General features: G+C 40.6%; 3 protein-coding genes across 3 annotated transcripts in view; 1 reads left to right on the forward strand and 2 right to left on the reverse strand.

The window, feature by feature from the left end:
• Positions 1-14387, reverse strand: part of rnf43 (ring finger protein 43) — a 104920-nt gene extending 90533 nt beyond the window's left edge. The window contains exon 1 of the mRNA XM_014989054.2: positions 12979-14387. Within this exon, the coding sequence (XP_014844540.2) occupies positions 12979-13188 (210 nt within the window). The 5' untranslated portion in view covers positions 13189-14387. The remainder of the gene's footprint in view (positions 1-12978) is intronic.
• Positions 14388-14933: 546 nt separating this feature from the next.
• Positions 14934-18946, reverse strand: hsf5 (heat shock transcription factor family member 5). The gene is made up of 5 exons (XM_088012275.1): positions 18271-18946; positions 17851-18177; positions 17027-17103; positions 16600-16908; positions 14934-15704 (listed from the first exon to the last, which is right to left on the reverse strand). The coding sequence occupies exons 1-5, from the start codon at positions 18833-18835 to the stop codon at positions 15636-15638; spliced, it is 1347 nt and encodes a 448-aa protein (XP_087868401.1). The 5' UTR covers positions 18836-18946; the 3' UTR covers positions 14934-15635.
• Positions 18947-20485: 1539 nt separating this feature from the next.
• On the forward strand, positions 20486-22459 carry supt4h1 (SPT4 homolog, DSIF elongation factor subunit). Its single transcript, XM_014989052.2, has 5 exons — positions 20486-20672; positions 20809-20915; positions 21048-21103; positions 21899-21952; positions 22265-22459. The coding sequence occupies exons 1-5, from the start codon at positions 20604-20606 to the stop codon at positions 22330-22332; spliced, it is 354 nt and encodes a 117-aa protein (XP_014844538.1). The 5' UTR covers positions 20486-20603; the 3' UTR covers positions 22333-22459.
• The last annotated feature ends 4116 nt before the right edge of the window (positions 22460-26575 follow it).

Here is a 26575-nt window from a genome sequence, read left to right on the forward strand (position 1 = left end):
AAATTAAAGAATTAAAAAAAGAACATTTTTTCATTCTGAAATGAATTGAAATTTCAAAAACAAAGAGGAATTTCATGAATTTTTTTTGATAAACTTTAATTTCACTTTTTGCAATTTTTAAATATTTTACCAACTAAATGTTGAATTTGTTGTCCTCTATACACTGTAACATTTTACTCTCTGCTTCTTTATGTGTCCTGATGCTCTTAGGTACCACAGTCTTCCTCATCACCGCTCTTATCAGTGCCAACAAAAACGGATCCCGTTCCTGGACTGGCAGCCAACAGCACGTGAATTAGCATTGGGTCTAGAAAAAAAAAACACACATATCGTGCATTTTATCCTGAATATATTAGGTTTGCTCTACTAAAAAATACATAAATTAGCGAATCTTCCGCAAATATTAAGGCGTTCTCTTCCACAGAAAAACCCGCGAATAGGTGAATCCTTGAATGCTGAACTGCAAACTGGCGTGGATCCACTGCAGTATTTATTTATTTTTGTTCTCTCCTGTTCTGAATTGATGCTAATCTTAAAGACGAGGGTATTCATTACCGGTGTCGATTTCAAATGTATTTAATTCATCCCAGTTCACTGACACATGCCCAATCCCATTTACATCAACAGTTTGAACTCGGACCGGGAATGACATGGCGCCCAACCCTAAAGCGCCGGTGGAAAGATACATCCACCGGACAAGATCAGACATGACTTCCCTGATCATTTTGGTGAACTAACAATACCCCCTCCCCCTTTTTTTTTGTTTTAACAGGTTTCACAAATCATAAACTGTATAAAGAATCAGTGTTCTCTGTGAAATAATCCAGAGTAAATAAAATAAAAATGAATAAAATTGTCCTTTCTTGTGTTTACACAAGTAGAATACGGGTTTCAGGATTCTAACCTTGTGGGTTCAGTGTAGCCGCATCCATATAAGGTTTTCATTTTGTATAACTGAGCCCCAAAATAGGATGCTAACTTCAGTGCTGCTAGCCACTAACAGTTAGCTCATTCTGCTAACTGACTAGTTAGCCTGTCTTAGCTGAAATGCTTTTTGCCATATGAGCAAATTAAGCAGAATCCATTCAAATACTGTATGATCGTGTCCATCAACAGAGGTTGTTTAGTAGAAAACCTGCAAGACGCAAAGCAGCAAAAAAAGGCACATCAGCAATTTATTCCACTATCTACTCCTGTATTTGTGTCTGTGGCAGCCACGTCGAAATTTGAGGTCAGAGTTGATGGAAAAAACTGCAACCTTCCAAACTAAAGAGACACAGCCAAGTTTGTCCGCTTTTTATCAAAAGTGGGCATGTTTGGCCTCACAAACATAACAGTTTTTCTTCCTGCGTTGGCCACACGTTTACACAAAACCGCTCGACGGGCCAAACACGAGGTGTCTTTTATGATCGAGCAGGCACACGAAACACAATCTGTCACCGGGGTTGGCACTGCGCGGTCCTCATATCGTCTTTGTTTATAGCTGCACTGTGAACAGATATGCCAGCTGCTTGGACTTCCACCTGACAACAGTCGTGGCCCTGACCGACACGGGGTGGTCTGTGGCCTTTTGTCTGCGAAAGTGATCATGTGTTTATTAAACTGTGGAAAGGACAAAATCAAAAGCAGCGTATTTGGTTGTATCAAAGCCAACCTGTTTAGCTCGTTCCGGCGAATTCGAACGTCTTCGTCATGACGAAGCCCTACATCTGTGCTCCGCTTTGTTCACACAGTAAATGGACGTGGTGGCACAGAGATTATTAGCAAAAGAACACTGAAGCATTTCTTAAAATAAAGGGAGGAAGGATGTCTGAGCTGGGACATGCTGTTTGGAAGTGACCTTGTGACTCTCAGAGACATAGAACATTTTTTGTCAGCAGTGTTATCTCCCTTAATCTGGGGTTACAATATGGCTTTTGTAGTCATGCAGCACTGAAAGATCTAAGTCTCTTTGATCTTGCTTAATAGAGTTTGGTAAATGATCTCAGTACGGGAGCTCCACCCCTTATATGCACTCAAACACACTTTGGACACACTTGCAGAGACTCATTCATGCCTGCACACACATAAATAGTAAAAAAAAAAAAAAAAAAGTGGGGAAAAAAAGGGACCGTCACGCAGGTGAAAGCTCTTCACCCTTCGGATCATTGAGCCAAGCGTTCAAGCGGCAAAGTAAAAAAGAAAATGAAAAAAAAGCGTGCTCCTTTCTTGCTCTTTTGCTTCCTGCAGACGCTGCTGCCTTTTTAACGATGTTGCTCTCCAGCTTTGCAGCTGTAAATCTGTCCTTCATAAACATGCTGCGCAAATAGTTTTGTCGTATGGAACCCAAACAACTTTGAATGAGATTGCTTCGCTTTGGGAGGTACTTACAGGCTGTATTTACCAAAGAGACGAGCACAAAGCTATAGTAAAAAAAAAAAAAATGTCTGAGCAAGTGACTGAAGGAGCCACAGGGAGCCTGGGAGAGGGAGGGTGTTTGTCAGATAGCATTTATCTGTGGCGGTGGTGATGACTCTTTTCCTCCAAGTTCTCGGCAAACGAAGAGCTTCCTGCCTTTTGAGAGCGTGCGGCCGTTTCTGTCCTTGAAACTGAAGCACATGCAATGAATTACAACCATTTTAAAGAGCTGTCAAGAAACAAGAGAGGGCTGGTTAGGAGAGGAGAGGAGGTGAGCGGGGGAGGGAATTCGAAGCTGCTCTGCTAGGATGAAGAGGAACAACACAGGCAGCGAAATGAAAAATTGCAGAGAGGCTTCTGAGCCTTTGATGTCGCCGGGAACAGAGAGCTCTGCTCTTAGAAGTTGTTACTGGCAGACGTCGTGGCCGAAAGGGCCAAAACATTAACCGGGGGATGTCCTGATCAAGGTTTCTTCCCCCAATACATTTCTGAGATTTCAAAAGTTAGTCCTTAGGTAAAGACTGAGTTCCTGTCTACAGTTAATCAAATCAACGCCACATATATGCAAGAAAACCAAGGATTTTTCACTGCAGTAAAATAAAACTACATTTCATCTCTATCGCATTGGTGTGCAAAATGATTGTGATTGTAACCAACTTAAGAATTACAATACTATTCAGTCAAGAGTAACATTCTCCATGCTTGCAGTATCAATTGAACTGCAAAGGTCATCATCAGCAGATTTACTGTGTGTTGTGATGTGGCTCCTAACGACTGAACTCATAATACCTTCTAATGTGGCTCCAGTTAACTCTGTGGAGATGTGACTCAGCGTTAGCAGTGTTTCTTATGTGCATTTTGAATTATCACATTACAATAGCTTGATGGAAACTGCAAAATTTGAAAAAAACGTCCTAAAACTTGCAACAACAAAAAAAGTTTTTACGTTCAGCTGAGGTGGGGTTTTTTTTTTAGCTTTTCTGAAAATACGCTAAAGAGCAGATGGAAACGCATTTACAGAATAAATACTGACGTAGCAAACGCTCCCATCGACCGGTGGGCCTTAACAAATGAAATCCCCCCAAAACTTCCTAAATCCAAACCCATTTTTCTGAGATGTGTGGTTCATGCTAGTTTGCATCTTTACATCTTGTTGGGTTAAAATTCTCTGGTTAGCAAAGTTACCCACTGCGTAGCCTGGCTGACTTGCTCCAAACCGGTAGATGGAAACACGCCTAATTTACCCCTTTTCTTCTTTCCTGCGACATTTTAAAAGCTCACCAAAAATTCACATGACCAGTTGGATGGAAGCGTAGCTAATGTCAGTGAACAGCAAATTTAAAGACTTTCTAAAGCTTCTTAACCGGATTTAGGTCTGGACTTTGGGTTATTTTAACACATGTTCATGTAAACCATTTTATTGCAGCTTTGTCTGCATGTTTAGGGCTGTTCTCTGCTTGAGGGTGAAACTCTGCTCTGCTACAAGTCTTTTGCAAGCCCCTAACAGGTTTTCTCCTAGGACCGCCCTGTATTTAGCATCATCCATCTTCGTATAAACTCTGACCAGCTTCCTGGTCCCGGCTGAGTGAGAGGAGCATGATTTTGCCACTGCCATGTTTTACAGAGAGGTAGGGGTGTGATTATGTGTGGTGTTAGCTTTCCACAAAACACAAAAATGTTTGCAAGTAGGCCAAACGCATCGGATTTGTTCTAGAATTGCCCAGTCCATAGTGGCAGCATGTAGATTTTAGTTCATCGGGTTTTTTTTTTTTGGTTGGGACATTGAACTTTTTAGGAAAATGTTTTACTCTCTGACATTTTGTAAAGATGCCCAACCATGTATTGTTTTTACAAGTGTGAGCCGCTGACGAGCATATCAAGAGCTCAAATAACGCCCTCGCTACAACCCCGGATGCCAGAGGAGCTGAAAAAGAGGCTTCAGATGCAGACAGGGAAGCTTAAACCATCTCTCTAATCCATCATAATGGATAACGACCACATCCCCAAATCCAGCGACTCTCCGCCCGACTTTCCAACCAGACGCAACTTTAAAGAGGAGTGGCAAAAGCAAATGAGGTGGATTAGCAGTGACTTATGAAAACGTTTAATTTCCCTTTGGGAAAAATAAAGTATTTTTTAAATTGAGCTGAATCTGTCCAGTGCATCTTTTTTTAACATTTGCTGTGTTTGCTCTTCATAATGCTGCTGTTTTTCAAAGCAACTGTGTTTATACTGAAAATAAATTGCAAACTGGGTGACTTGAGAATGTAGTTGGTTGCAAAGGATTTTATTTAGGTATACCAAAATAGATGGGACTGACGACTAATGTCTTTTCCAGCATTTATTTACTACGTCAGCATTTATTCGGCAAAAAAAACCCTGAAAATCATTTATCATCTCCTTCAATCTCACAATTACATCGTAGTTTGTGTTGGTTTGTCCTCTAGCGCCCTACGAAGAGACACTGAACTTTGTGACCGTCATGTGGCAAAACTGGAAAAAGTTCAAGGAGCATGTGAGTTGCCTTTCTGCATTACAGGACAATGTACGATAAGCATGGGGATGCAAGAACTATCTCTTCATTTATAAATAGTTTTAGTGATAAAACTCCAAAGCAACCCTAAAGCTCGTTCTACCGATCATGACCTTTTGAATTGCGCAGACACAGATGAAGTCAACCCTTCTTCTCGGCGGCTCGTGAATTCTCGCGAGGGGTGGTACAACTGTCATGCGTGCAACACGGTTCTCTGTAAATCTCTATAAATGTGGCGTTGATCCCCCCAGAGAGAGGATGGCTTGGCCTCCACGTCCACGATGGATCAGCAGCCTCTCCTCTGTGCTCTCAGTGGATCGGTTTCAGCTGGAAAGCGACAGGTGCTTCCCTCGACTCGAGCTGGAGCGACAAACTCCGAACGGCTGTAGGAGAGGCGGTAAAACCGCCACCGACCCTGAGAGCACGTCTTCCCTGACCGGTCCCCAATCTACCATTCAAGGAAAATGACGATACGCTTGTGTGCTTTTAAAGATGGTGGTGAGTCACCTTCCTCCGCTCCAACGGAAGCGCGGTGAGATGAAGGCGAGACTCAGAAGAGCTGCGTGCATTCGCGGCTCCCTCGGTGTGCCAGCAGTTCCCCAAAGGGACCCACGGCGTACGTGTTCGAGGGAAGAAAGAGATGAGAGAGACGCTGTTTGTTTCTTTTTCCGCCCCGTGAGCCAGTTCCCTGATAAGCCCGGTAGTAATGGCTTCACCATACAGCACTCAACTACTATGTGCCTGTCTGCGTGTTTCTGTGCTATAAAAAGATATCAAATTTAGCATGGGACTTTGTTTTGCAGATGTGTGAGGGAGTGGCTACGTGAGTGACATTGATAGAGTGAAGAAGCAGACAGCTTTCTTGGTTATTTGCACATGGAGTGCTATGAAAGGGAGACAAAAATGCGTTGTGTAACGTTCAAAAATTCCAGACACAGCCTAATGGCTAAAAAAGAAGGGGACTGGGAGGACTGAGACATCTGCAGATTTCCCCCCTTCTTCTTCCCGCCGTCCTTGGACGCGTCTCCTCAGCCGTTTCTAGTAGAAAACGGCGGACAGGACAGCGGTAGCCCCGACTTCCTGTGTTGCAGGGCTCTGTTTTGTCAGATCCCTGCTAAGGAGAAACCATTAGTGGCGGCCTGTCTGATTGCCTGGACACACGTAGGGGTCTGCTCATGGCATGAAGCCAGACGCAAGAACTGAGCTCTTTCTGCAGGAAGGAGGGGCTAGCACTGCTAAATGGACCAAACAGGGGGTGGAGGGGTAAATAATCCCTTATGTTATCGAGTAATAGCCAGGCTGTTCCTGAATGGTCTCCCCTTCTACAAAAATACCCGTTAATAACACAAAAATCATAAGGCGCTATGGCGAAAGCAAGGAGGAAATTGTGAGCTTAGGACGATTTTGCTTGTTCCTTAACTCGACTGCCAGAGATGCCCAGAGGCATATTTATATTCGAGTCTCATATGGCTCCCATATCAGCGGAGCCAGGAGAAGTCTGAATGTGTAAAATCCAGACTGGAGACCTCCAATGACACTGTAGGCTCACCTGAGGCTCTTTCCTTGTAGTGAACAGATCAAGAAAACAAAAAAAACAGTTGGCTTGCATCAAATTTATATTATGCGAAACAATAAATATGCTGACTAATGCTTGGCATGAAATAAAAACAATGTAAGTACCCAGAGTGCCTTTCAGGAATATTCATACCCCTTCAACTTTTCCACATTTAGCCTCATTATAATACAAACTTTAATGAATTACACCAAGGAGTTATGTGACAGATCCAGACTGAGAAAAAGTCGTTCTTAAGGGCGAAGCGGAAGGAAAAATATGCATGATTTTAAAGCAAAAAGAGTCTTTACTTTAAACTATTTTTTAAGTTAGTTTGGATTGAGAGTGTCGGTGAAGACCAGTTTTCAAGTCTCGCCACAGATTCTCAGAATCTGGACTTTGACTGAACCATTTGAAAGCTGTAACATGCTTTGATCTAAAACCAATCCATGGTAGCTCCGGTTGCATGTTTCAGGTTGTTGTCTTTGCTGGAAGGGGAATCTCTACCCCAGTTTCAAGCCTCAAAACCTCCAAAAGGGAATTCCTCCCAGGATTTGCCTGAATTTAGCATCCTCATAGGATGACACTTACACCATCAAGCTAGAGCAAGGAATGAAAACATCTCAGTTCCCAAAAACATAGTGGAAAATGACCCAAAACTACAAAAGTATGAAGTGATGGAGAAAAACAAAACTGTTCCCTCAAAATCCAGTTACAATTCTTTTTCTACTGACATGTATGACCAATAGTGAATGGAGTGTCAAACTGTTATTAGAAACCTGCTGAACCAGCTGATTCTAGTAGCTCAGCAGAGACAATATGATGCAAAATTAACAGAAACACAGAAAGTAATTGGGGTTGTTGCTAATCTGGCATGCGCCCGAACCTTGTTTACACAGTTAAGAAACCTGTTTTCTAATTACTTGTTCAACTGATTCTAAGGTTCATGCCGTCATTAAGCACATTAGAACTTCTAGCAAGTGTCATCTTGTCTACTGTTTTGCAATAAAGGGAATTGATGCATTTAAAAACAATAAAATAAAAAAATCTAAATAGCTTTTGACTTTTTTTTTAACATTTTTTTTTCTGGTTCAAAATAACAAGCTACCTTTTGTAAAACCCAGTAAAAATACATCAACGTTTTCGGTTGTAGTGTGAGAAGATGTGGAAATGTTTTTTTTTTCCCAAGACACTGCACACAGGCTTCGATAAACTTTAAGGCTCTATACATTTCTGACATATTAGCAGGACTAACTATGCATTATGACAGTTCCTGCAACGTTAAGTGGCAAGGAGCCCTAAGGAGCCCTGGACAGGCCGTTATCTCATCCAGGGAGATAGGAAGTATGGACAGGAAGTCCAAAGGGAGGGGGGAGAGAGGGCCCGAATGGGAAGCCCAGTGTAAACAGACTCAGCTTTTAATCATCCCAGCTCACGTTCGGAACTGGTCAAGCTTTGATGTTGTCCCTCAGCGCCCGCTCCGCCCTCCCATCCCTCGCTCCCAAACGGCTGCGCCGAGGGCCCGGGGTGAGGGCGCCGTGGAGATAGCAGCCCTGGACAGCCAGGGGGACTCAGTGAGAGAGAGACAGAGAGAGAGAGAGAAAGGAAGAGGGAGGTGAGGGGGAAACATTCTGTGCCTTTTAGGAAACTGGGAAAGGGACGCAGGGGGAGGAGGGGGTGAGGAATGTGAAGTGGTGCAGAGTTAACTGGTGGCCTGCCTTAATTATAGCTGATGAATCTGAGGGAGCTCTCATGGGGGCAACATGGCATAAGGAACAAAGCCAAAAATGCCACAGTGAGAAGGGGAAAATAGAAAGTCAAGATGGTTTTAAGTGGAAATAGGTGGAGCTTTAATGATGCTCTGTAATTGGGCTCCGTGCCTGTTAAGGAGGATAAAGTCCATCTCCTTCTCCCCACAGAGACCCGAAGGAAAGCTCCAAGCGTTATCTCCCAAGTTCTGGGACCTCTCCTCTCATCACCGAGCTCCATTTTGGAAAGGAGATGGCGAGAGAGAGAGAAAGAAAGAGAGTGAGACAGAGAGAGGAATTCCTCTGCACTAGTGTTTGTCCAAATAGTGCTGGCCAGAACCCAGCCAGTGGTCCAATGAACGTGTCCATTCAGCGGACAGGGCATACGTCCAGGAAGAGCGCGGTTTAAAAGATCAGAGGGAGTTACATACCAAAGTGAAGTCGCATGACTTGGATGCGCTGAAGAAAGCTGTGAACTTCCTCTGTCCCCCGGTGGTACATGTTTGGCCCCCTCATGTCAGCCAGCATGATAACAGGGGCAGTGTTATGTAAAATCAACTCTTTCTGAGCTCTACATCATGTTAGAATGTATTCCCCTTCATCAAAATCATACCTGGAGTGTTGCTTTGATTGTTCAAGCATGTTTAAGAAATTGTTTAATCTCCGTGGCAACCATTCAGCTGTGCAAAAACGCCTGGGTGGACCCAGCGCCACATTCGAGGACGGCGCTCCTCCTCAGAGCGACTTCCCCAGTCAGCTCCTTCAGACTAGTCAACCAGCAAACAGCTGGTGGGACTACGCATCAGCGCAACGTTGGTCAAAACGTTTTTAAGGGCAAACAGAGGAGCGATGTTGTGATGACTTCCTGCAGATGTGGTTTCAGAAAGAGCAGGAGATTTTGAAGAGTCAGGCTCAATTTCAAGACGTTAAATTACGAGGTCAATTCTCTTATAGGTCATATTTGATATGTATTTAGCATTTATGTAATAACTTTGGAAAATTCTTAATACTTCCATTTAACATTTTTAAAGGAAATGCCACAGCAGAAACCTAACTACTGCAAAAGATAACTTATTAACCATCCTACTTATGGTTATGATATGTTGGAAACCCGTTAAAAATTTGAGATGCACTGTCAAATCAGCTGGCTTGATTGACCTGGCTGGTGACCGGCCGGTCGGAAATCAGGTTCACATCAACGCCACATTTAAACGCTAAACAGGATGTGGTAAGAATAACACTCTTTGTGTGGGTGCTGTCACTGAGTGACGAAGACCTGCGGTTAGCTATTATTATGTGTTTTAAATCCCAAGTCTGAGGAAGCACAGGGATGTACCTAGCCATGTCAAAAGAAACTATTTTTCTATGATATCTACAGTTCATTCAGGCTGTGAAAGAGCAAGAGAAAGCAAGACTTCAAAAAGCACGGCAAAAGTGCTCCGTTTTATTCGTTTTTAAAGTTGAAACCTCTCTCTGTCATTGTACCTTTTGGAACTGTCACATTCTCCACAGAAAATACACTGAGACTGTTATCCCAGTAAAGCTAGCCAATGCTAACCATGCTAATCGTTAACTAACATCAAAGCTGTCCTTATTGTCGTCATTTTGTTTTACATGGACTGCTCCCTTTCTCTCTTTTTTAAATGTTACATTTGCTTCTAATATAAATAATGAATAATAATCAGGACACAATTATTGCTGTTCTAATATCAACTTACATTGTAGTTCCTCAACAAAAACTCGGATTTAGCTCAGATCAGAGTTTTACAAGAACCAGACATCAGCATTTGAACCCAATACTCAGATCTTGAACCTCTCCAGGAAAAACACACCTGCTGAAAATTTATACTCATATCTTTGATCAGATATGGAACCCATGACGATTAATTACCACACTGATGTGGTTAACGCCGAAGACAGATTACAAGTGAGAATCAAAACAGGCAGAGAATTTCTACATCAAACTTTCAAACCTTTATCCGCTTCATCCAATGAATGACAAGAACATAAAGCGGGTACATAAAGCTGCCAGCAGTGGCAAAAAAAAACCGAAGAAGACTTGTTGAAACAGGTCGGTGTGCTAACAAAAAGCATCCTGCAGCATAACAATTTCTTTGCACTGTGAGAACAGCTTTCAGAAGAGATGGTCTGCATAAAGTTTACCTTCCTGGTTTTAGAAAGAACTGCAATCAATGATCTGACTACGCCTGCGTGGTTATGCGGGGAGGGAAACGAAGGATTTAGGCCGCAGGTATTCTGAGCGTGGCACAGATCAGGACGGTTATCTTAAAGCAGGAAACTTCTTTTACTTATGTGTCAAAACGTGAACCACATAAACCTGTATTTATCCTTAACGAAAAACAAAAACACTCATCTCCAAACCTCAGCAAGGTTTGGTGGGGTGAAGAAAAAATAAAAACACTAAAATAAGCTGGAAATCCCAGAGAGCTGGAAGCGCCTTTGATCCGAGCAGCGCCGTGATGTGCATCCGTAACACGCTTTCAACATCTCACACAGACTCGGCAAAGTCAGATGAGCTTTACCAGGAGAGGGAAAAACAGGGGAGGTTTTTAACCATGTCTAACGCAGAGCTTTCTCCGTGACGAAGCCGCGTGAAGCCTTATGGCAAACTGAAGCATCTGGCTAAATGTTCACAAGTAGCCCCACACCTGGTGAGTGAGGAGAGACGAGATCTTACAGGGCCTTGTTATCTGCCGTCCCGTTCCTTTGGAGACGGTAAATAAATTCACACAGGCCAGCTTATAGCTTAATCCACTCCTGAATGCTAAAAATGCAAACTGAATAGGCCGCATACTTTATATTTTTCAAGGCTAATATACAAATTTTTTTTATCAAAATGGGGTAAGAACAAATAAACAAAGGGCGTTCATTGGTCTCAACATGATTAGCTGCTTTTTGAAAGCCTTGTGCCACACCTTGATATTAAGTGCATCAGACGAACATCAGATTGCAAAAATAGCTGATGCGAAAAAGCGGTCGCGTTGGAAAAGATGCGCCACCTACAGCAGTTGACAACCACAAGCATTATCAAAACAAACCGAGTGAAATGAAATGTTTGCCCTCTGCTCTGGTGAAGGAATTTTGATCGTCTGTCAAGCTACGATAAGTAGGATGTCAGGATGTGATTAAGCAGCTCGGAGACACTGAAATCTGCGATCCAAGCACACACAGTTCCAGTCAGATGTTAACATACACTCATCATCCATGAATCTAATGTGAATCGTGGCCTTTTGATTATGTATTTGAACTGTTCTTTTCTTTTCTAATCGCCGAGCTGCTGGCATAAATCTGCTGGAATATTGGATAACTGCTGATCGTAAATGGTATAACTCATTTAATTCATTTGGACATTTAGATCCTAAATGTTTCAATATGTGTAATTTCACACTAATCCAGAAGTTTAATGATTGCAAAAAATTTCAAAGTCAGTGTTTTGGTTTTTTTTTATGTGCGTTTGGGATAATTTTCCTATTGCAGCACCGAAACGGGAAAACAAAACTCAAATGATGTAACGGAGAAGAATTGAAGGTTTTCTTTCTTCCTGTCGTTTGTGCAACGCAGAAGTAGCAGCAGCAGTGAGAGGCCCTCAGCATGATGCTACTACTGCCGTGCTCGCTAGTTGGCACTGTGTTCGTAGGCTTAACACCTCTACAGGTGCTCGTAGCCTGCGAGTTCAATCTGTTTTTCTTCTAATCCTGATTTTTTTTTTCCTTCACAAAGCATTTGGCTTGTCCATGTAGGCAGCTGCAAATTGTCAGTTCTTCGAGAAGCAAGGCGCTTCTTTTTTTTTCTTTTTTGGTCGCTGTGGACATTGATGCCTCATCAGCACCTCACATTTCCTGATAGTTTTTGGATATTTCTTAAAATAAAACAAAATTAAAAAAAAAAAAAAAAAAAAACATACACAAAAAAAAAACTTTTAACTGGGGGGATACTTTCTGTCAAATGGTGTTTCAACAAGACTGTGATCCCTCACACACCTAAAAACTAATTTTGGAATGGACAGAGCATGCTAACTGTAAGCTTATTTGAATTGTATGGACTATGCCAGGTAGCAAAGCCATTTCTGGTAATAATCCAGAATCATGCCAGGATCTTGATGACATCTTCAACGTGTGTTGGGACATTTATCGTAACTTTAAGAGGCTGTATGATGAAATGTGTAACCTTGAAACTGGTCATATTAAAATTAAACATCTCTTTTTAAGATCCTTTGGAGTTGGAAAAAGTACAGGTCAAATGCATATTTAAATACCTAAAGTTAATTTGACACTCGCTGGGGCATGACTGTAAACTGCAGCTATAAAAACCAGCGGAGGTGTGAAAATCATTATCAGATAGTTGATGATGTGTAAACTGATAGAAACAGGTGGAGTTGGGGAGGAAATAAATCCCATCTCAATGAGGTGGGGGAGTGAAAGGCATGCTATGGTGGAATGACAATATCCATATTCAATAAACGTGTTTCAGATGCACTTCCCCTCTTTTTTTCAAATATTAGTTATTTTTCAAAAAGTACTTTTGAACGTTCCTGGTCCATTAAGGTAGTGGTTGCAATTCATGGATTTGCAATAAAAAGCAACTGAGCAAATGCACCTTTGCACAGTTTTGCAAAGTTGCATTTTCTAAAACAATAATAAAAAATAAATAAACAAAAACATCAAGTGCAGAGGCTTGATTAGATTAAAGGTAATGTCTTACTGAGTGGCCAGTGCATCACTCCTTACCTGCTTCAGCTTCCCCTGCGCATTGCCTGCACTTCCTCCCACGAACTCCCCTTTCAGAACGATGGGCTTCCCCGTGGGATCCTTCACCAGAGTCACGTTGATGACCGCTCGGAGTCCCGATTCCATGCTCGGCTGGCCCAGCACCACCTGCAGGGCCGCCATGAGCAGCCACGGCCAGAGCCCGGCGAGGCGCCGCAGAGGGACGGTCATGGCCTCGGCTGGAGCGGCGGTGCCCGGCCGCACATGGTGGACTTTGTCAGAAATATCAACCTAGCCTATATGAACAGGTCCCACTTCTTCTTTATTTTTTTTTCTACCTCAGTAAACTACCTACCAAAGAAATGAGCTATAATCCAAACTGTTAATGATGAAGGGCTTCCATTAGAACTCCTTAAACTTCCATTCAGCATCTGGGTTAAAATATATACACATATATAAAACACTGCAGGTTATGGTAGAGAATCTAGCAGGCCTAAATAAACCTGCATCCAGTGTTTATTAAGTGAAAGGTGGAAACTCCAATGCAGCATGAAGGAACCTGAAGCGTGCACTGATTTCCAAAAACGCCGCTCTGCATCACACCAAACACTCAGATCTCCTCGCTCGCAGGTTGTTTTCCTTAGAGATGAACTGGCGTAGCTATCCCTCTCCGCTGGCTCAAATCCCGGTCGTGTATCCGACTTGTGCTTTATATTGCAGTAAGACGTAATTCCGCGGCGTCTTTCAGTCACATTGTGCGAGCAAACACGAGCTGGGTGAAAGTGTCAGAAGAAGCGAGCCCGTCCCGTAGGCGCCGCATTTTCTGGATAAATCCACCGAAAACGCTCGAGAGTCACGGCTTGAACTTCAAAGGCTGGGATACAGGTTGCCGCCGGAGAGTTGGGAGCCATGCTGGCGGATAAAACGCGAAACCGAAAAGTTGTGCAATGTGTTTTACAGCCGGGGAATTGTGAAAAAGTAATCCTCGAAGAAGCTGCTCGGTTGTGTTCTCGGTTCTATCTAATTATTAACAGGAACAAACGGACAGTTTTCTTGCTGAGCTTATAACTTTGTAACTAAACTGGCTCGGACGCCGAAGCGGCTTCTGTAAACCTGCCATTAACTGACGTTCTACAGTCGCTCCTTAATTAAACGAAAAAGAGGCAGGCTTCCCCCCCACCACCACCACCCCCGACTTCAGAGAGCCTCCGCAGCACATTGAGAAATTAGAACCGACCCTCCTGAGAGCACGCAGGGGAAAATGAATCGCTCATCAAAATTACAAACAAGTAAACGGGAAAAAACACCCCGAAATGTGTGAAAGAATAGTAGTCCAGCCTCCATGTAGTCCCCGCTGCACGTCGTAAGGGTCCTGAGACAGAGTGTACAGTTATGACACCGTCTCAAAAGTTTATCTCCCGGACTCTCTGTCGCTCCCCTGGGATCTCATTGTCACTCTACCTGCTCGTAGGCTTTGCTGCCTTCACGTGAAAGCCTAAACTGATTTTTTTTTTCTGTCAAAATTTAACCATGGCAAAAAAAACAAACAAACAAAAAAAAAACTTAGTAATTAATGACGAATAAATACAAACTGAAAGAGAGTTAATTCTGAGTCGTCTAAAGAGATTATGCTTAATTAATTATTGTAATACTCTAAACTTAGTTACATTTTCTGTAACGTTATACTTATTTGAAAAGCCGAGGAACAATCGAGCACTATGTTTACATACTTAGGTGAACCCTATCAAAACGATGTAAAAATGCTAAATTTAAAAAATCTATTTCTAAAAAATAAATTCGTTCATTTACTTTCAATTTACAAATTACACGTGAAGGCAGCATGTACAGAAGCTGAGGGTGGAGCTGCCCACGCCATCAAAACTAATAAAAAAAGAAGCTAAATGGCTCCCCCTAGTGCCTGACATGGAACACTTCCGCCGTACCAACAAATTCCTCGTAAATAAACCAGACAGCTGGAAAGTGTAGTCTGTTTTAATAAGAATGTTTTGCAGTGTGCTTTAAAAATCGTGACATTCACAGGTTTTAAATGCGTTTTAGACAAGAAATTAAATTAAAAATAAAAGCAATTTGTAGTAGGAAATATTCATATTTTTACCAAACATTTTTCTGACGTAAAAAAAAAAAAAAAACACTCACTAAGAAATGTAATTGAACAGAGGTTCTGTTTTCCGCAATGACACACACCACTGCTTTGAGTTAAAGTAGCTGAGTCGTACAACATTACAATTCATAAGAATCCTTTCCAAAGTCTTCATATCAAATTACAGTCCTTAAAAACATGCATACCTTTGATGTAAAATTTTAAATGGTTCAAAACAAACATACTACAGTTGAAATTATTCCAGTTACAGCGAAAAGCACAACGGCACAATCACAAAAGAAACTAAAGAGAAAAGATTTATATGAAAACAACATTTTCTTTTTTTGCACAGAAAGGAATCGTCAAAGTGGAGCCTGAAGTCGCACTGTGAACTCATTGTGGACACTTCTCGTCGCAAGCTGAATCGATCAGTGAGCTGAGATCTAAAAGGGAGATGTAACCGCCTGTCACTGACTCTAGATAACCATGCAGCCTCTTTCTTTCCACTACCTTTCCTCTAAATGTGTTCCTGTCATGCCTTACCTAAGAAGCAAGTCCCTGTGCAGTCCTGCTCATCTTAATCCTGAACCGAGTTGCTAACCTCGACATTTACGAGCTCAGCATCATTGTCTTGATCAAAGTGAACCTTGCCGAGACACAGAGGAAGATGACAAAAAAAATAATAAAAAAAAAAAATAAATAGATTTTAGTCTACTCATTCCTAGTTTTATACTATCTAAACAGGTATGACGGTAAACAGAAGTTTTAAGTATTCCGCTCCATACAAGAAAAAGAAATCCAACTTGGTAAAAAAATTTTCCCCAGTTGTATCAAACACAAGGTTGTGAAAACTAAAGGAGGACCGGCCATCGTGTTAAGATTATTTAGAAACTGCAGGAATAGTCAAAACATTAGGCAGAATTGTTATAAAAGCACTACTCTGTTTCTCAGTGGGTAATCTTACTTTTTAATAACATTATTGTCTATGCAATATTCAATAAGTTAAATTGTTTTTCCCAAGGAATAAATGAACTTAACTGTACCGTTCTACTTAAAAAAATAAAATATTTAGTTTTAGATTTTTGATACCACAAATTCGTACTAAGCGTTTTGCTCTAATTTCTAGTGCAAATACCTCAGTAGCTAGATTTATTAGCTTGTTTTAAGTCAATAATTCCTTAATATTGATTAAGGAATTGGCAAATTATTTCACTTATAACAAGACATTTTTCTCATAAGTGAAAAAGTGGAATTAGTACTTTTTTCATCAAGATTTAGGAATGATTGACCTAAAACAAGCTTCTATATATTATCAAAATGTTACTTGTAAGTAAATGTAAGTAAACTTTATGCTTTGTGTATAATTAACACACAAAAGCACAAAGGCACACATTAATAATAAAGATAATCATTCGCTAGTCTAAGCAAAGCCTGCAAATAGCAGATACAACATTTCCAGGTGTTTCCAATAAATTCACAGTTCATTTCCTTCAAGAGCAAATGTGAACTCCAATAAAGATGTGTTTGGCACCAAGACTTACCTCATATATAGCATCTTCAGCCATTTGCTCAGGTACTGAAACCACAAGCTCCTCCTCCTCCTTTTTAACTACAGTCGAAATGCTGTTTTTACATGCGACGGCATCCCTGGGGTCAGAGGAAGGCAGCGGCACGGAGACGGGTTTCTCTACGCTCTCCACTTTCACCAGACAGGCACCGGGTGAAGTCTGCATCACCTCATCTGCAATCTGGAAAACTACATCTAAGTTAACTTCAGGCTTTTTCACTTCCTGGCTCTCGGGAGTTTGTAAGTTGCGGTTGGGGTCGAACACGGTCACGGGACCTTCAGCCTACATGAGTTAAAAAAAAAACAAACAAAAACGGATTCAGACGTCAATCATGTTTTAAAAACCGAGTTAATGATGAAAACATAAAAAAAAAAAAATTAATTCACTCTTATTCACCGACCTGGTAAAAACGTCTGGGAGGAAACTGGAGGCCTGCTATATTCGGTGAGACAAGGTTCGGGTGGAAGCAAGGGCAAACTTCAAACAGGAAAAGAAATTGTAGAGCTTCAAGTCAGGACTTTGAGCTCCCGTGTGACTGCATCTGCATTTCCTCGCAGAAATATTCATATCGCATAAACCTTTTAGCATTTTCTCTCATTGTGACCACAAATGTCAATGTAACGTACTGCTACTATACGTGGTAGATCAATACCAAGCAGAATGTAGCTTTCAAGTTTCTTTCTTTTTTTTCATGCATTTCAATGCATCACTTTTTAATCTAAAATTATTTGCTAACAGATGCATACAGAAATGTCATAATAAAAAAATACCCTCTGGAAGAAAACATGCTAGAGACTGCAGAAGACTTGAGACTGATGTGTAGATTCACCTTTCAGAAGGGCAGTAAGCCTAAACATGCAACCAGGGTGGCAACGGACTCATTTAGATTATAAGAAAAACAAGGTTTAAAATTACCTGAAGTCCACCCTTAAATCCAAGTAAGAATATGGAGAAAGACATAAATACTCTATTAAATATCATTAAGTTTGACCAATACTGCAAAGAAGATTTGGGGGAAAAATAATTTGCTAGATGTGAAAGATGATATAGAGACACTGACTGACTTGAGCTGCATTTGCAGAAAAAGGTGGTTCAATTTTTTGAAGTGGCAATAATATTTTAAAACCTACTATTCTGAAAACTGTGTAACCTTTTAAGTAACTTTTCAACAACTGCTTGCCTCTGTTGATTTGTCAACTCGCACTATTACAACCTTTGCCTTACCTGTGGGATAGTAGCCATGTTGATACTGGGGATTCCGAGGACTAAAACTATTGAAATGCGTTTCTCCGTTGCCCATACGAGGTAGGAAGCCCTGCTGAACATGCAGGGTTTTGGAGTTTGAGGACCCTCCGGTGTAAGGGTGCCTCAAAGGCATCGGTTCGTCTTTCACCAGGGGCAGAGTGGTAGAGGAGAGAGCCGCACCAGGAACCCTGCGCAGGTACCGTGGTGGCACTGGGGTTCCACTCTGAGGTCTCATAGTCTGGGATTTATGGGGATGGTACGGATGCGCTGGTGACTGGTTTGAGGGTCGCGGTGGCAAGAAGTATCCTGGACCAAACACAGTTTGACATGGACAAATTATTATTTTTTTTGTTAATTCTGGTCAATATTAACAACAGGAGTTCATCAGGTCTCACTTACTTCCTTTTAGGACATTGTCTTTGCCCTCTGTGCTGAAACCTAATCGCTGGTATCGGTTAGGGTTGGGAAGCCTGGAGCTTATGTCCTGTCCGGCTTTAAGCTTGGCTTTGTTATCCACAGTGAGCCTGACGAGATTCTCCAAAAGCTGAGGGCAACTCCGCTGAAAGTTCGGGTTGTGAAAATGATGATACAGCCTGTTGCCCGCTTCCTCTTCGTGGTCAGCGGGCAGATCGACCTTTTTAAATCCATACAGGTTGAGCTGGCGGACGAAGCTTGAGAAGTTGGTGGTCTTAAAGGTGTCGGTGCTGTTGAAGGTTCTGGAGGTGGGGGACAGGATCTGGGTCTCGAAGAGCTGCTGGTCGATGACAATCACCTGGCCGCGGCTGTCCCAGCGGATGGCTCCGTCTGCCGGGTTGTTCACCAAACGCCAAAGCTTGGCGGGGAAAATATTGGGGTTGATGTTGCCGGGGTTGAAATTGTTGGCATCATCCATGCTTTCATCTGTATAGCTGGAACAGGCTATGTTAAGTGGCAGGGCTTCCTCTGAAAAAGCAACGGACATCATGGGGCTAACTTAGCCGTTGTAACCAAGTAGCTAGTAGTCTCGTTCTTGGAGACCAAAAGTAATAAAAGCCCAAATTCATTATCTAAAAATTACATAACGCTAATTATTACAAATAATAATAATATCGTGAGTGGAAACTTAAGGAAATTTCTGAAAATCGCAAGAATGTTCAGCAATATTCGAGCATTGCTGTTAGCAGTTATGAAACGTTGGCTAACTTTAGCAAAAGCCTCGCTAAACGGCTTTAAACTAAAACAAACCTATTTGTGACGTTATTTAAGACTACCTAAAAAGTCAAATATATATTTTTGAAATATTTAGTGCTAGAATAAACCAAGACTCAGTTGTAAACATACCTTGGGTCACTGTGGCTCAAACTGTTGGGAATTCCCAAAATCGTTGGAGCTGTTGGAGGTCTGACGTTTCCATGGTAACCCGGTTCTGGCTCCAACTGTCTCCATTATCAAAATTCAGTTCAAATGAGGAATACTTTATTGATCCAAAAGGGAAATTAAATATCGTTGTAACTCTTGTAGCGCTCTGTGCTACAGCACATCTGGAGAAGCTTCTGACTAAAGCTTCTGACTGTTGTTCCATGACGGCCTCAAAGAGGATGCTCAGGGTTGTCCAAAATTGATTTAAACCATTTCAAATGGTTTAAATTTGATGTGAAACCATAAGAAATAATTATGGAATAGAAATTACATTCACTGTCTGACACTGAAACAAATTGTTACACATAGGATGCACCAAAATCCTTTTGAGTTATGCATTTTACCAAATTAGAAAATCATGAAAAATGGGAATTTTAAAATTGAATAAAAGTGAAACTCGTAGATTCAGTATGTAATTTATTTATCTAAAATATATTCCCATTTGTCATAATTATTGCTTATGGCCAATAAAAATCTTAAACACTGTATCTCAGAAAACTTAAACATGACGCCAACCTAAACAAAAATTACTTTTAGAAAAGAATTTTGATGGTAAAGCCTTATGTCCTGCACAAATGACAGTTTGAGTGGAAGGAAGAAGTGTGCACTAGCAACAGGAATAACCACAGTCTTGAAGGAATTGTGAACCAAAGCCAATTTAAGAATTACACAATGCGTGGACTGAAGCAGAAGGAGTCAGTTATTCAAAAGTCACCAGACAAAGATGGATACTCAGGCTTTAAGGTGTTCATTCTATTCATCAGACACAGCCTGGGGGACAAAACCGCAACTTCTGGTTTTTGCAGATAGTGCTCCTTACCACCTGTCTAAAAGCAAAAGTCTATAAACAATCTGTGTCCAGGATGTGTGGGGTCTGCATAGAAAAATAACTATCAATGTGTCATTTGAAAATTTAGGAGTTTCTCAGATGGAGGTACAGTCATTTGAGTACAGAGAGAAGAGGGTTTGCTAGAATACACAAATACGTTAATATGAATTATTGTAAATTGAATGCTGAATTTTATTGGCATGGTTTAAATTCATTGTCTTTCGGCAGCAGAGTAGATTATTTACACATCCGGAAACATTACAACCCATAGTCCTGTAAAGATATTCATTAACGGCTCTGGTATTAATATATCTTTAAGATGTTTCAAAACTGATCGCTTCCTGGGATTTTGTTTTTAATCAGGCACACAATTAGGACGCCATAGTGTGGGTCCCAGAGCTTCCTACTACGTCATTAGTCGTCGCTTAAAAAAATACATAGCCACAAACATTAGCCAGTCTAATACCTTGTATTATAGCGGTACATTCTTAAGAAATTTAAAATAATGGCACTGGAAACGGTGCCAAAAGACCTTCGCCACCTCCGGGCCTGTCTGCTGTGTTCTCTTGTAAAGGTAAACCTAGTAAAGACACATTTAGCGTCTATGCTAACTGTTAGCTTTCCTGTCGCATTTGTTTTTCTAATTTTAATTTACCTCTGCTTAATTCATCTCTTCTGTTTGTTTTGGGGGGGGGTTTCGCCGTCTTCAGACCATCGACCAGTTTGAATACGACGGTTGTGACAATTGTGAGTCGTACCTCCAGATGAAGGGGAACAGAGAAATGGTTTATGAATGCACAAGTTCTTCGTTTGATGGGTAAACAATCACTCAACAGTCAACATGTTGCAACACTGACTTACCTTGTACAGCACTTTGGTGAACAAGAAAGATAAAAATAATTAATTGTTGACTTATTGTAATGTTAATTTCCTTCCTGTGTGTTCCCAGAGTTGTAGCCATGATGAGTCCTGAAGACAGCTGGGTGGCTAAATGGCAGAGAATAGGTAAAACTACGGCTATAAGTTCTGTGCACCTCGTTTTACATTATGTGATAAATTGTGACCCCAAACCTTTTTTTACTGATTCGAGTAAATATAAGTTCATTCATTATATGATGTTTATTCAACCATCATGTCACATTTGTTACTGTAGAGTGTCATATTTTAAAATAAACACAAATAAAAAAAATTCCACTTCATATATGGCTTTTAAAAATACAAAAACACATTATAAATACTTCTTTTGACCAACTCTCTCATTTCAAAGTGCTGAAAGGTATTTAGTTCAACTATTTTGTTGATATTAGTTGCTCTTTGTTTAAACTTCAGCTAGTTGTAAGGATTAGTTAAATCCTTCACATTATGTATCTTGGAATCCAAAATTTTCCCTTCACAAAAGAACTGACTCCACCTGTTTTATTTACTAAACACCGTCCTACGGGTTTTGGTCATTTCACCACAGTAGTTATTCAAATTATGTGTTTGCCATTCGTTTCTGATATATTTGCTGAAGACCAATTTAAACATTACCTAAATGTCAAAGACGTTTATTTGTTTGTACTCTGGTTTTATGAACAGAATTACAGAAATTGCTAAAAAATAAAAAATAAAAAAAAAGATACATATTAATTACCTGGACTTTTCTTACAGCTGCAATAGTCTGAACAGCAGTTTCCTTATATATGAAATTTCTGTTCATTTACTCCACCTGACCCTTTACGCAATAAAATCATTGCAACTCAGTATTAATTTTCTACGCTTAAAACAAGTTCAAATAACATTTCTTTGTTTCTTTCACAGGTAACTGCAAGCCGGGTGTATACGCAGTGTCAGTGACAGGAAGGCTACCTCCAGGTAATAAACCTACTGCAAAGCAGACAGACTCAGCAGAAATATTTTTGCTCCGCAATAATTGTAGCCTGCCCATAATGCTACAAAAACCTGACATAATTTGGAGTATGAGTTATGGAGCAGGAGGAATATCTTATTTTACCTCATTTTTTTAAAGAGCCTATCTGACACCGCAAGGCAACCAGACCCGCCATACTGTCGACCTAAAATGCAGAAAATACAATGCAAAAAAAGTTAGATGATTTTGCCGTTTAGTGTTTTGTTACTAAGCCTTCTTGCCTTTCACGTTGCTAATGATTGTCTCCTTTTTCCAAGGTGTGGTGAGGGAGCTGAAAAGCAGAGGAGTGATGTACAAATCCAGAGACACAGCAGTGAAAACATAACTCGTTCAGTTTCCTGCTTTCTTGTCTTTGTGCAACAGCACATTTAGTCGTATACATCTTTTTTGATCCTGGTTCTCTTTGTCATGATAAACAAAAATAAAAGTCTCTTTTTTTATTTTAACCGTAATGACTGTCTGATCTTTGCATGTTCTAGAACTGAAAATGTCAATGAGGTCAGGGAACAGGTGGTCACCGCTCTTCTTCTCTGCGCTCAGACTTTTGTTTTGGACAGTGAAGAAGCCGGTGTGAAAGCTGGAGAAGGCGCTGCCTGCCAGAAGGGGGCTAAAAATAGCTCAGTTCTGTGTGCGGAGCAAAGTGAGACAGACTGCAGGATGACACAGCAGTTTTGTTGCCGAGTAACAAACCACAGCCGAGGAAAAGACGCAAAGCAGTGGAGTCATTGGAAAGAACAACTGCTGTCACGTTCATTTACTGATGAAAGCGATGCAGCCCTGGTCAGTGGAAACTACGGTGATCAAATGCTTAGTCACTTAGATTTTGGAAATTCCCCATGTTTCTTGTGCTGAGAAAAAAAAATAGAACAGGACTGGCCTCATTTTCTGAACTTATTAGAGTTACTGTGATTTATTGTTAACTCTGTCTCTGTCTGGGTTAGGCTAGTTTTATGCAGAAACACTCTTGAGACTAGATTTGGGTGCTTTTTACAAAGTGAATTGAGTATCTTTATGAAGTTTGTCACCAGCATGAAGTGCTCTAAAATTTTCAGGTAGATTAAAATTAAAAGCAAAATTTACTTTAATCTGACTAAGGACTTTGCTTCCACTGAGCAACAGTTCAGTCCTTTTCCTCCTTACCTAGATGAGAAGTTTCTAATATCTGTGGCTTGTGAATAATTTAAAACTTGACACCTTTTTCTTTCCACTCAACTTTCCATTTGTATATTTGAATTAACATACAGCAGACCCATAGTGACTTACTCTCCTGTGAGGGGTGACATCAGTTTCAGTTTCCCCCATTATTTTGTAGGATATAAACATTTCTAGTCTAAATATCCTTTTAAAAAAATTCTTTTTTTTTGAGAAACTAAATTTCGTCTTTTCATCAGCTGAAAGTCATAATAATCAAAATAAACATACATATAATGTACGAGTTTCATTTTTCAAATTGAGCTAATGAAGTAAATTCAGTTTTCAACGATGTTCGGTGTTACCAAGAGTTACCTGTATGCACTATAGACTGGAATCGACTCTAATCACTGTGACCGGTCTGGACAGTTGCACAAACATCCTTGTTCTTATTAATCTGGGCCACAAGATGGCGCTTTCTACTGAGTTTCTCCTGTTCGTAGGACACGCTCCGCCTGTCTCCTTCCTGGTGTCCATCACCAAAAAAGCCTCCGGTGTAACCAGAAGGGATCTTTCAGTTTTAGTTACTGCCGTGGTTACAGTTTCACATACAAAAGAATAACGTCTCAGGTTGCTTGGTTGTTATTGTCATCTGGTTGCGTGACACAGGAATTAGTCCTGTTTATGTCCCGAAGGCCTGCAGGTCGTCTGATTTCACCTTTTTTTTCTTTTTTACTGATGCATCAAAGTCACGCACACTGAGGACTTTCTATATCTGTTAAAGTGGGCAGAGGGAGCAGCGCATTTTGCTTATAGCTGCTGCGGTGCTGATGTAAGTCTTTAGTGAAAGTCCGGTATGATACTCCTAGCTTAATCTGACAACACACTCAAGGTGAAAACATGGAGACCAAATATCAAGCTCAGCGAAATAACCGTTTTTTAAAATTTTACTTCATAAAGGCTCACATTTGATGGACAGTTGTCCCAGTTCCTTTTATCCAGAAATGCTTCTGTTTACTTTAATGAAAGGCCACAAAGGACGGTAAATAGGAAGACGGAATGACGTGCAAACCATGTAGCTGAGAATAAGGAAACCAGTCCTTTCTCTTTTCTTTTCTGTCGTGGTTGCAGAAGTAGGCAGTGGGTTTTTACAGCTACTGCTGCTGTTTAAAGAAAAATAAAAAGCTGCAGTAGCAGAATGAAAAGATATAGATGTAGAAGTTTTTTTTTCTTTCACATCTAATTCAATACAGCAATTCATGATGTCAAATGCTTTGTTTTTACCAAACTGAATTTATGTGAAGTATTACGGAAATGCTGATTCAGTCAGCACAAAATAAGAAACAGCTGGGGAAAAAAACTTGTCAAACATCTGATGACACACACACACACACACAGTACACTGACACTATCAAATAAACTTGAGCACTATTTACACAAGCTACAGAAGAAAGATAAATGTTGGTGTTATTACTCCCTGATGGAAATAAAGTCATGATATAAATGCTTTATCTCACAATATGGGTTTTTACAGTACAGCTAGAAAACTTTATGACCTATTGTTTTTCAGAAGTGGGAAACTGTTCAACTGTTCGTTTAAATGTTAGATTTCAGCAAACTATTTGCTGTTGAATAACAAAGGATGTGGAACCCCAGGTGATTTTGGCTGCTGCAGATTTTACATTTCTCATGTTACAACCACTGTATTTTATTTCCATTTTACATGACAGACCAACATAAAGTAGCATATAACTGAACACTGCTATCCTGAAACCTGTATAGGTAAACAGAATTCGCCTGTCTATAATTTAATATAAGGTTCACTTCCAGCAGAACGACAATGGCCAGAGTGACAATGGAGAGCTCTAGATCAAAGTGTATTTATAATAAGTAACAATGGCTTCACAATTCAGCAAGGTCCAAACATATCCAAATGAGAATCTGTGGATCGGTTTGAAGACTAAAGTTTACAGGTGTTGTCAAATACGGATGTAGTAATATTTCTAGATGGCCCGAGTTGATAGAAAACATAATCCTAAAGGTTTCCTGCAGGGAAACGGTAAAAAGACTGAAACTTATATTGGGCTTTTTCAGTCATATTGACCACTCAAAGCACTTTACACCAGGGCCACTCTCACGCACTCAAAAACATTTATGCACCCATGCACAGTAACCATGGGCACTTTGATGCGTGGAGGCTGGAATCAAAGCTGCAGTCCTCCAATTTCAAGACAACTACTGAGCCACAGTCACCCCAGAAATAAAGTTCTGTACTTTTCTGTCTTGGAGAAGCTAAACACATATAGACCCAAAAGGTTTCAGATTTCTATGAAACACTGTTACTATCAAAGTCAAAATTATGCCCTATTTTGTGTTGATCTGTCACAAATAAGATAATACACTTTTGCCAGATGTTCACTCATTCACAGGAAAGGTCTTTTAGCAGGATAGAAACAATAAAGGAAGAACTGTAACGACGAGCTGACATTAGCACTGCTGAAGGGATTAGGTAGCATAAAGGTTAGCTTAGTGACACTGACATGTGCTAATGCTATGGCTAGGTCTAAAACAGGTGACATTATACTCAAAACTACTGTTTTGACTCCTAAATAAGGATGTAAAAATAAAATAAAATAAAAAAAAAAGTTTCATACAGATGTCTTGTGTCTAAGTGTTTTAAAATATTTCAACATAAAATACCAAAATGGTAAAACCGGGCTAACGTTAGCTGCGCTTAACGAAGCACGCATCTACAGAGCAAAAAAAAAAAAAAGAAATAAGCGAATTTATCTTTCTGTTGTGGTCTTGTTTTCACACGAACAGCTAAAAGAATGAAATTACATCTAGGGCTGAAGCAGGAAATGAAGAAACAGCTCAACATAAATGGGTGGGGAGTTAATGGGGAAAGGAAGAGAAAGGCTTGCAACAATAAAAATAATATAGAAAACGAGAGGACGCTACAAAACTTCAGCAGTACGTTAGCTTCCGTCTCGACTAGAAAAGTGAACCAGGCAGGTGCAGTTTAGATGTCGACCTCTGACCTCTGGGGGAAATTGTGAAAACATATCTGAAACTGAATTAGCATTCTGTACCAGAGAATGCTAATTATTTTCTCATCATTTCTTTCATGCTAGTGTTTTTAGGAGAAGGGAAAAGAATCAGTTATTCAAATCCATGGGGTGTTAAGTGTTACTTTCCACTGTGAGCTGTCTAGAGAACGGCAGAATTTAGCCTTTCATTTATGGCTGAAGACAGTCATCAAAAGAGAAAACCACAAGCCTCAGGTTGTGCACCTTCACGCGTTAGCTAGCATTAACCCCATGTCTGCCATCCTGCGCTAAACTGGATGATTTTCAGCCTCTTTTTTTCCTTTTCTTCCTCCTCCAGTGCGAGTGGAAGCTCTGTCGCCTTTAAAACAACACGTGGGTGAAGTCATT

This window comes from Poecilia mexicana, unplaced genomic scaffold (genome assembly GCF_051168715.1).
Source record: "Poecilia mexicana isolate PSO_F unplaced genomic scaffold, ASM5116871v1 scaffold_14, whole genome shotgun sequence".
Classification (NCBI taxonomy): Eukaryota; Metazoa; Chordata; class Actinopteri; order Cyprinodontiformes; family Poeciliidae; genus Poecilia; species Poecilia mexicana.